This window comes from Triticum aestivum, chromosome 1B (assembly GCF_018294505.1).
Source record: "Triticum aestivum cultivar Chinese Spring chromosome 1B, IWGSC CS RefSeq v2.1, whole genome shotgun sequence".
NCBI lineage: Eukaryota > Viridiplantae > Streptophyta > Magnoliopsida > Poales > Poaceae > Triticum > Triticum aestivum.
The window spans coordinates 16,948,944-16,960,001 of record NC_057795.1 but is presented as its reverse complement, the minus strand read 5'-3'; the positions used below and the strand labels follow the sequence as shown (position 1 = coordinate 16,960,001).

Genomic DNA, 11,058 nt, shown 5'->3' with positions numbered 1-11,058 from the left:
CAACTCCTTAATGTGTCGCCTACCATTGTGGAGACCATTTTTTGATGGACACGTCAATTATTTCTCCCGTTGCTTGTTGCCAAAAAATAATATCTCTCCCGTTGCAACGCACGAGCATATGTGCTAGTGTAGAATAAAAACCAATAGCTATGCTTCTACCTTTGATTGTCTACGAAACTTTGCGGGTCTTTTGCCGAATAAAGACCACAAGAAGCGTAATAAGGATGGCCAACCTTAGAAGCACACCTTGCGTGCCTCGCTAATCAAGACGATGAAAAGAAGTGAGGTGACGACAAGGGTCCTTGGAACAAGAAGGATGAGAATAACCGGGAGAAACCGGAAAACAACAACTCTTCAGTATGGTTCTTCGAGGTCATTGGATTGGCAGATGTGGTGCAGGCTGCTAGGTTTCGCTGCTCAACCGCAATTATTCTGTCTTTGTACTGTTGTCCTTGGATGATAAATCGTTGGGGTAGATGTGGTGTAGGGGGAAAATATCAGGTGCTACGGGAGCACCTAAGTTTAGGTGCTCCAAGAGCTTCTCGGTCATTGGATCTTTCTTGTCGAGGTGTGTTTGTGGTTGTTTGTTGGCACTGGGGTTATGTCTTGTGATGACTGTTTGGTATGAAGAATATGGACTGTCTCCGAGGAAGAGGAGACCTTGATCTCCATGCACTAACCTTACCTCAGACATGTCACTCAACACAGTAACCATACCAGCTCAGCAATCTCAAAGCAAACTTGAAAACACTTTTTTTTTCTTATTCCATCCATCGTCGTCCCGTTAACCGAAAGAAACAACACAAGAAAAAAAAAACATGGGAAATGCAAAGACGAGGAACGACGACTCTCAAGGATGGTTCAGTGCATCCATCCTCAGGATGCAGCATCTCAGCCTGGAACATGGGCAGGCGCCAGCAGCAGCAGGTCATCATCGATCAGTTGTCCTTGGTTGGGTAGGAGGCCATCTTGTTGATGCCGCAGAGGCCCTCGCCCTTGCCGGTGCCCCTCTTCATCCTGATGTACCCCTTCTCGCCCCACTTGGCGCCCCACGAGTTCTTCACGATGATGTAGTCGTGCCCCTTGCCCTTGTCCGACCCGTACCCGACCGCCGCCACGCCGTGATCCAGCTGCGCGCCACACGGACCGTCGAAAACCCCCTAGAGGAGCCAAAAATATTGTTTCAGATTACAACTCATTTCAAACATATTTCAGGGCCAAATGCTCAGACAAAAAAATGTACTATATGCTTACCCCGCTGTAGAACTGGAAGTGCCTGCCCGAGGCCTCGATGGCGACGGACACGGGCTGGTGTGCGAGCGCCTTGATCAGCGCCTGCTCGTCCTTGGCCGGCACGTCCTCGTAGCCGCTGATCGACACCACCGCCTCGGACTCGCTCTTCTTGCCGTCGCCGCAGCTGCCTTCCTCCATGAGGTACGGGTAGGCCTCCTCGGTGTGGAGCCCGCCACTGGAGGCGATGTAGGAGAAGGCGTAGTCCATCATGCCGCCGTTGCAGCCGCTGTTGCCGTCCACGCTGCAGTCGATGAGCTCCTGCTCCGACAGCGCCGTCAGGTTGCCCGTCACGATGGCGTTGATCCCCTCCACGGCCGCCACCGTCGAGAAGGCCCAGCAGCTGCCGCACTGCCCCTGGTTCTTCACGTCCGTCACCGCGCCCTTCTTCCTCCAGTCCACCGCCTTCGGCAAGTCGTGGGCTGCCACGTCCTCGTACCTGAAGCTCCGGCTGCTGCTCCGGCGAGCCGGAGGAGGGCTGAGGCCGAGGTAGGCGGCCTTGAACTCGTCCTGGGTGAGGTCGGCGAACTCGTTGAGGCCCAGCCAGTAGCTGGTCACCTCCCGGTTGATCTCGTCGATGAGCTTCAGGTTGTCCTTGAACACCTCGAACCGGTGCAGCTTCTCCTCGAAGCTCGCGTACGCCTTCTCGTGCTTGGCCAGCCACTTCTCGAACAGCTCGATGAGCCTGTCGTGCGACGACAGGTCCTCCTCCGAGTAGCCGACGATGGAGAAGTCGCTGTTGCGAGCCACGCACACTCCGACGCAGAGGAGAAGAACAGCAACCGAGAGCTTGGAAGCCATGACTGATAACTGGCGAAATGGAAGTGTTGGTTGCAGGATGGAAGAGACAAGAGAGCATGCAATGTATTTGTAGCCTCAGTTTCAGCATGCGGTTGAATTGCTTCAAAGCAAAGGCAAATGGAGAAAAAGAGAGATGCAACGCCTGCCATTGCCATTGCCATTGAGTGTTTAAATTAAATCATGCCAAGGCTTTAAGCTTTGATCTCTGACGGCGAGACTTGGCTTCCAAGCATGTTATCCTGGGTGCAGAGAGAGCATCCCTTTCTGTCTGTGGCACCTGCAAAAAGTTCAGAGGAAACCTTATTGGTGCCTGTGAACCTCACTCAAAGCAAAAAATCTTAGTGCATATATCTGAATGAAGTCTAAACTGAAGAAGGAAACTGTACATGTGCAACCTGATGGGAGGATGAACTATCAGTGTCAAGAGATTGCCATGGGCCATTTTCCAGGTTAGTGCTTCTTGTCTGTCCTCAGCTAGCTGAACATAGTAAAGGAGCACAATTGTTTCTGTATCTGTTCACCACATTGATTCAGAACAGTAGCTTGTTGCCTTCACTTTGAGAAAAAAAGGGAGTACCTTTTTGAAAAGATGCAGGGGAATGTTACCTCCTGCTGGCCACACTTGCTACTTGGAGTAAAAGAGGGGCATCAAGTTCATCGTACTGTGCCATGTGCTCATTTCTCTTTTGCAAACCATACAAAAGTCAAAACAAGCCAGATCCAAGCAAAATAGTGAAGGTAATTTTCTTGTTGGCAGCTGAACCAACTGTAGACTTGAATTTACAAATTGTAACACAAATATATCTTTCTTACTTCATGTACTTGGTTTTTCATTACAGGGCTGATAATTTTGGAAAGCAATTTCAGTAAAGCTTCTACTTGGCTCTATCCAGAGCTCCAGTAATTAGCTTACCGAACATCTTGACAAGAGGTGGTACTTTATTCAGCACACGGTATCAATATCAACATCACCAGAAATATTAGCAGCTAAAGGCTCACTCCGAAGATACATAAGACGCAGAACTCTGTATCATAAATTGGCTCAGAAGTAGGAAACAGAACATCACAAGAGAGACATGACGTTCAGTCTCAGCATATAACCATTCTACATAGCGATAATCAACATAGGTATCTCTTGATGGAGTTTCTTGAAGCTGGCACCGCGGTAATGGATGGAAGCTGGCACCGCGGTAATGGATGGTGGCCCTTCACGTTGGCTTCTCATAGCTGTTCTGGTCTCTGAACTCCGCCATCTTACTTTTGATGTAATCTCCCATATTAGGCTGGATGAACATGTGTGTGGGGTCAAGAATGTGCATGATGAACTTCTCCGATGCGGGCATTGACGCATTCATATTGACAATGAACTGAGCCATCGGTATATCACTGGGAAACAAAAAAGATAAACCAGCGGATCAACTAAAGCTGCAGAGTGATGGTCGAATGAACAAAATGGTGGATGGATCCTGTTGGGATTGATGAGCTTACCAGGAGATGAACAGCCCCTTGATTGCATTAACCATCTTTCAATGTGCTCGGGGCAGTAGAATATGACCTGTTTGGCAAACAGAACAACCAAGTCATTCAGAGTAGTAATGTTACTGAAATATATACAAACAATCTGACGCATATCATGTAAACAATGGTGTTCTACAGTGGACACCGGGTGATACCATTTAGCCAGCAGCAGAGAGAAAACAGGGGACCAAAACTAAATGGACTAAGAAGAGCAAAATGCCCAAATCACAATGGTGACTGGTCTGGCTTCTTCTCTTTATTTCTTTGGACACAAGTACCAACTGTCTACACCTTGAGTCAGATCGGGACCATTAACATAAACCCAACGCAAGGATAATACAAATGTATTACATTACATCACATGGCAAATCAGAGCTAAACAATCTGTCTGAATGAACGGCACTACTTGGGAAAGGCAGCAGATTACCGGACTGGGCAGGCAAATAAAATTAACGACGCGGGATGGACTAGATAGATAACTGAGTGCAAATCGTGGATGACATGTAAACCAACCACACAGGCATCAAAGTTTAATTATTCCGCCGGTAACAGTGGCTAATCAGACTCCAACACAGAGCAGAGCAGAGCACAGCAGGGCAAGCTCAAACAAAATCACCCATGGCTATGAAACAGAGCATATATAATATATTGGTAGGTACTATGGCAGAGCACAAGAGAGGAAAAGGGAGCTAGAGGAAGGAGATGGACGAACCTCCTCACCTCACCGGAGAGGTTGTAGTCGACGCACGGCGCACACAGCCGATGCCGTCGCCGGCACGGCGTCGTCGGGCTCGGGCGTCGGGGAGAGAAGGAAGATGGAGATCTGAATCAAGGCCAGGGAAGGGAAGGCAGAGCTCACCTCGCCGGAGCTGGAGGCGACGCCGCAGCCGGAACCCTAGCCGCCGGGAGGGGACACGGCCGCGAGGAGCGGATCTGGCCGGAGGGAAGGAAGGAGCGTGGCGAGGGGAGCACGTGCGTGTCCTGCGCGCCGGCGAGGGCCGCCAGAACTCGCCGGAATCGCCTGGCGGCGGCGGCGGCGGCGGCGGCTGGGGATGCTCTCGTCACGGGAGGCAGAGGAAGGAGGGAGGAGAGAATGAGAGACGGCTGGGCCTTTTTTTCCGGGCTCAACGTACGTACACACATGTAATTTTTTTTCTTTCCTTCTTTCTATTTCTACTCAACCAACCCCTTTTCCAAACTTTACCTCAAACAATTCTCAAAAAACAGAAAAAAAACTTTATGTTGAAATAAAAAAAGAAAACTACTTTTCCCAACTCATCAAAAAATATTTCAAAAAAAAACTCAATTTTCATCTCCCGCAAACAAATAATATACTTATTTTTCCCGAGCGCGCATGCCTTCCCTCGCTCCCGGCCGCAGCCGACCTTGCCACGCAAAACTCCTCTCCAAAAGACCGTCTCTCCATCTTGCCCGTTACCCTCGGCGACGATGACACGTGCGGCGTCCTTCACCACTGAACGGCGCCATGCACGGGGTCGGACCATTCCTCCCACTCCCCTGTTGTGATTACTTGAACCGGCACTCGGTTACCATCCCGGGTTGAAGCACAAACAATGCTTACCAAGCATTACATGCCAATGTTGTATATCATTCTCTCGACTGCGGCATGCACGACCTCCGTCCTTCACAATCGGACATCCAACAAAAGGGGACATGACTTTTACCTTTTGCGTTTCAAGAGTCCCGGACCATCGAAAGCCTACCACCATGGCTTGCGCATCAATGCCGACATTTGGGGATGGGCTCCACCAAGGCGTGTAGGCGACGGCTGCAGACTCGCAGGCGGAGATGAGAGACAGAAGGGTAGAAAAACAAATAGAGGGTAGCAGGGGCCATCGGAGATGAGAGAGGGGCCCGCGGCGACTGGGTTGGATGTGGCCTCAAGGTTGGTCAGTGTCGGCGGTGGGTTGGAGGTGGCCTCGAGGCGTCGGCGTCCAGCATGGAGGTGACCTCAAGGCATCCGCGTCGGGAGTGGGTTGGAGGTGGCCTCGAGGCGTCGGCGCCAACATGAAGGTGACCTCGAGGCATCCGCGTTGGCGGTGGGTTGGAGGTGGCCTTGAGGCGTCGGCGTCCAGCATGGAGGTGACCTCGAGGCATCCGCGTCGGCGGTGGGTTGGAGGTGGCTTCGAGGCGTCGGCGTCCAGCATGGAGGTGACCTCGAGGCATCCGCGTCGGCGGTGGGTTGGAGGGGCCAGAAGGGCGGCGCCGGCGTGGAGGGAGGCAACCGTGTTTTCTCGTTTATTTTCTTTTGGTTTGGATGGACATGATTGAGACTTGATAAGTCGAGAGACAAGACGTGAAGGTGCAGTACCTTTCCCTGGCATGACTAAGAGGGTGCTTGGATACAAGGGACTATTTTTAGTCTGACTAAAAATAGTCTCTTTTAGAGGCTAAAGTTCCAAGCACCCCTGACTAAAGAGAGGCTAGGAGTAGTCTTGAGGCTAAAATTTTTTAGTCATGGGAAACCTACTAAAATATGTATTAGCTCTCTCTCTCCTCATTTAATTCCTCTCCTTAGTTCTGGATTGGAGGGTTTGGAGGATAATAAATGCTCAATAACTAGATTTTAGTCTCTTTAGTATTTGGATCCAAGCATGGATGAGACTAGCAAGTTTTAGTCCCACTACTTTTAGTCATGGGACTAAAACGTATCCAAGCATGCTCTAACTATTCCCCAAGTATAGTAGTACACAGCTATTAGTACGTACAAGCAGGATTCCAAGCTCCCTTTATCTCATAGGGTCAATATGGTCTATGGTATCACTGGTCAAAAAAAGGCCGTAGACACCCTCTCTTACTGCTGCTAATTTCTGCTACTACTAGTTGACTCAATTACTTAAGCCAACTATAACGAGGTGACTAAATGGACGTGGATTTGTTGGATGCGTTATGGGAGAAGGCAAAGGAGAACATTAGTGGGATCGAGACCACCGACTCCAATGACTACACGAAGCCAGCGTCATGGTCCACATTAGTGCGAACGAGGCCAGTGACTCCAATGACTATGACGAAGCCAGCGCCATGGTCCACATAAGTGGGATCGAGGCCAGCGACTCCAATGACTATGACGAAGCCAGCACCATGTCCACAAGAGGCCTAGAATGTTTTTCTACTATCACGAGAAGCCATTTGGAGGCCCATGCTAGTTCCTTGCCTTTTTTTCGGGGTCGTCTGGCATATTCAGGAAATTTACTGCATTTCTAGGGTTTCAATGCCGGAAATGCAAGATGGTGACCCGCAGCCACATAAAATCATGGCAGAAAGTGGACCGATAGTCTCCATCTCTTTTTTTGTCCATGATTGAGCCCTTTGAAACTAAAGGATGGGGCGGCACCAGTGGCCAAGGCTAGGCCGTTGGCGTGTGGCTTGGTGCCGTTTAAACCCATGGAAATTGACGAGAGACCTAAATTTCACAGGACTTGGTGTGGTGTCGTCATAGGATCCCTGGAGAGCGTGGTAAAAAATCAAGAGTGTTTCGTAGAAGCCTTCATGGACTTTGTGTGTAAAACGAACAATCCCACTGTATGGGGGTGTTGCGTGCAATGTACCAGTGCGGCGAGAGTAGGCGGCGAGCGGCGAAAGGCGCGCAAGAGCCTGTGATGCGACGGTTTTCTACGTGAGAGGGTGCCGAGCATTGTGTTGCGTGCTTGCCAATAGGTGGATGAAGGATAGCCAGATCAGATGACACACAACACATGAATCAAACAGTCTAGGAAGGGATCGGCTGCGCCGGTCAGCCGACTCCTAGCATCCCCCAAAATAAAAGGAAAGAAATAAAAAATTGTGAGTATCATAAAATAAATTATATTTAGGTTATTGCATATATTTGTTTTTCTAATCCAAGAAATATCATTATTTTGCAATGATGGGAGTATTTATTAATTTTCATGTATGTTCAGCATATAAGAAAATTTGAACATATGCCATTAAATATAATTTCCATGAATTTTTAAACATAATGTTGGATACACACAATTCAAAGTCCAATTAGTTTTAATAACCACGTGAAAAAACAAATTCATTTAGATATAAAAATGGAAATTAGTGTAGAAAAACACATGATAATAGATATGTGTGCTTCATGCTGGTTGGTTAGAAGGAAAAACCGTGAATCGTCCTGATTGGTTGAAAGAAGGAAGGTGTGGATCGATGACATGGCATCACATGATAGGTCAGCGCTTCTTGACTTGAGCTATAGATGCATGGTGCTTCTGCATCCCACATGTGGTCAAATGATGATGTACGTGGTACAATTGATGACAAGTTGAGAGTCTCCTTGGTTCACCATTGACGTGCACCAACCAAGCAACCAATCATGTGAGTCGTCGTGGATTGATGACATGGCCTCACTGTGACGTGAAAGATGGATGGTGATAGTGTTGCTGTTCCACATAATTGTTTACTAATAAAACTCCTTCATGTATTGGTTGGTACTCTTTTTGGCTAGGTCTACGTGCTTAGCATTGGTTTTTATTGGGGTCACCATAATACTTTCTCTCCACTTTTATTGCTTTTCTACATTATTTTTCTGCCTATGTGGCACTCTTAGCACCTGTACACCATGGAGCACTGGGAAGGGCCTGAGGAGTATACTACCTCTGTCCGGGATTTAAGAGGCTGCATGCAAAACATCCATCCCTTTCTATTGGCTCATGCACGAGGTAATTAATGGAAGCAAAAGGCCAGCCGCCACAAAGCTTCATTAGCGGAAGGAGGGGTGCTCCACATGCACGCCCGCGAGGCAAAACCGAAGCGTTCCCAATGCATGCAATAACTGCGCATCAAGCTCGTTGGCTGCTCCTCCGCTGGAAAATCTCGCACGGTTAAAAGCAAATCCTGCCTTGGTCGATGCGTTTCTGTCGGGGGGACTTTAAAAACCCGGACGGAGGTAGTACCAGGTGCTTTTTTCACGATGCCTGTTGCATTTATCTTTTTTTTATGCCTGTTGCATTTATCTCCAGAAGAATATAGTCCTAATGAGCGATGCATGTGCGCACGGTCAAATAATGGAATTAATGATCTATACTCCTTCTGTTCGTAAATATAAGTCGTTTTTTAGAGATTCAGCCATGGACTACATACGAAGCAAAATTAATGAATCTACGCTTTAAAATAAGTTTATGTACATATTTTGTAGTAGAATTTTTAAAAAGACTTATATTTATGAACGGATGGAGTATATCACCGTTAGAATCGTATGCTACATCATTTATCCATATTTAGTTCAATTTGAAGGAACAAGTACCATAATTAGAATTTTACCTACATCATATGTCCATAGTTAATTTAATATGGTAGAACAAGCATAAAACTTAAAATGTTACGCTACATCACTAGGCTATAGTTAATTTGATCCGGCAGAACAAGTACCACTGTTAGTAAACAGAAAGTAGATTTATCATAAATCTTTAAATTCAAGACAATATGTTTATTGTCCATAAAGCTCTAATGATGACGAGTGACATTAGTTTTGTTTAACATTTCTAGGGTTTTCTGCGGTGACCTTTGCTTCATTGGCCTCGAAACGTTTTCTGCGCTGATCCTCGCACGCTCACTCACCAGTCACGTTAGTGCTCTAAAGACGACTGTTGACATCATCTGCAGTGATACAAGCGAGGGCTGGGTGTTTGGACGAATGCATTGGAACAAACCTCCCACAGTGGCCTTTGCTCGCCCCGCCTGAACCCGGCCTGGCCTCGCCGTGGCCTTCGCTCGCCCCTCTCGACATGCTCTGCTACTGTCGTGGCCTTCGCTCTCCCATCTCGACATGGCCTCGCTCGCCCTGCTCGCGACCTTCCCTCCAATCACTAGTAGAAAAAGGGTCAAATGTGAAGCACAATAGTGCCGGTTTGAATTTCAGCCGGCACTAATGTGTACATTAGTGCCGGTTCGTGGCGGCGATCAATAGCACCGGTTCGTGGCGAACCTTTAGTACCGGTTCATGCCACGAACCGGTACTAAAGAGGTTGTGTCAGCCTGCGGTCAGGCTATGGCCCCACCATCACCATTTAGTGCCGGTTCGTACCACGAACCGGTACTAATGAGGTTATGGCAAGCTGTTTTTAGTCCCACCTCGCTCCCCTAACAAGCCTTTTACCACCTTAAATATGTTATTTCTCAAACTATCACAAGCACTTGGTCTTCATTAAACTCTATGTGTAGAATTTGTGGCCGCAATATGAGTCTTCATCGGTTTATAAATCGTTGATGACTCATATTGACAATTCAGATTGTACACACAAAGATCATTGATGATCAAAGTATTTTAGATGTTATAAGATCATATTGACAATTTAGACTGTAAAGAAATATAAGATCATGATCTAAATGCTCTTATATTTTTTGCGTTCAGTATGCACCAACTGCTAGGCGGGAGGAGCTGTTTAGTACCGGTTCATGGCGAACCTTTAGCACCGGTTCGTGCCACGAACTGGTACTAATGAGGTTGTGTCAGGTAACGTTGGGGCCCCACGAGCACCTTTAGTACCGGTTTATGGATGAACCAGTACTACAGTTTCTTAGTAAGCTGTTTTTTAGTCTCACCTCGCGAAGAGAGAGGGACTAGGAGCGGTTTATAAGCCCTGAGTGCAGAGACGATGAAGAAGAGGCTCAATGCTCAGGTTGGTTAGCTTCAAGCCTTCAGGAATATGGTAGACTGCACGGAGCTATGGGCAGTGCAGTTTAAACTATTCCGAAAGGCTTGAAGCAAATTAACAAGCATTGCACCTCTTTTTTATTTTTAATAACTTATTACAACTCCGGACTTCTTCTGTTATGGCAAAAATTAATTGCACGTCGGCATTTCTTTTTTTTTAAACTTTGGTTATAACTCCAGACTTTGACCATCAAGTTTTGCAGAAAAGAAAAAATAGCAGGAAAAAAACTATAGCTGAAAAGAAAAAAAACTATATAAAATGATCGTGAAATTGAAAATCACTACAAAATAAACTCTGAAAATGTTGAATTTTGGCAAACTAGATGAAAAACTACTCAAAAATAAATAGAAGAAAATAAATATAACAGAAAAGAAAAAACTATACAAAAAACTACGCAGAAATAAATAGAATAAAATAAAGCAGAAAAGAAAAAAAACTATAAAAAAATTAGGGCGCTGCCCTGTGGGCCTGCTAGGCCACGGGCGTGCAATTACAGGCCTTAAAGGCCCAGCAGACTCACAGGGCAGCGCGCAGAATTTAGGCCCACAAGCCTGCTATATAGAGGAGTTCAAAGAGGTAGCCGCGGCTGGGTTTATAAACCAGTGCGGCTGCCCTTCGCCCGGCGAGGTGGGACTAAACTTTGGGATGGCAGCGCGAGGCCTTTAGTACCGGTTGGTGGCTCCAACCGGTACTACAGATCACCCTTTAGTACCGGTTGGAGCCACCAACCGGTACTAAAGGCCTGCTCTTCCCGCCTCTTGGCCTGGCCAAA

At 47.3% G+C, this 11,058-nt stretch overlaps 2 protein-coding genes across 4 annotated transcripts; both read right to left on the bottom strand.

Moving 5' to 3' along the window:
- Nucleotides 1–737: 737 nt before the first annotated feature.
- LOC123103958 (cysteine protease XCP1) lies at nucleotides 738–2,131 on the bottom strand. The gene is made up of 2 exons (XM_044525666.1): nucleotides 1,255–2,131; nucleotides 738–1,160 (listed from the first exon to the last, which is right to left on the bottom strand). The coding sequence occupies exons 1-2, from the start codon at nucleotides 2,089–2,091 to the stop codon at nucleotides 939–941; spliced, it is 1,059 nt and encodes a 352-aa protein (XP_044381601.1). The 5' UTR covers nucleotides 2,092–2,131; the 3' UTR covers nucleotides 738–938.
- Nucleotides 2,132–2,881: 750 nt separating this feature from the next.
- Nucleotides 2,882–4,720, bottom strand: LOC123084789 (general transcription and DNA repair factor IIH subunit TFB5). 3 transcript variants are annotated; one of them, XM_044506305.1, is made up of 3 exons: nucleotides 4,322–4,720; nucleotides 3,580–3,646; nucleotides 2,882–3,477 (listed from the first exon to the last, which is right to left on the bottom strand). In XM_044506305.1, exons 2-3 carry the CDS (start codon nucleotides 3,612–3,614, stop codon nucleotides 3,300–3,302), a joined length of 213 nt encoding a protein of 70 aa, XP_044362240.1. In that variant the 5' UTR covers nucleotides 3,615–3,646; nucleotides 4,322–4,720; the 3' UTR covers nucleotides 2,882–3,299. The 3 variants fall into 3 exon arrangements, with proteins under 3 accessions (XP_044362240.1, XP_044362244.1, XP_044362251.1); XM_044506309.1 differs by having other exon boundaries at nucleotides 4,330–4,720; XM_044506316.1 differs by having other exon boundaries at nucleotides 4,469–4,720.
- Between the last annotated feature and the right edge of the window lie 6,338 nt (nucleotides 4,721–11,058).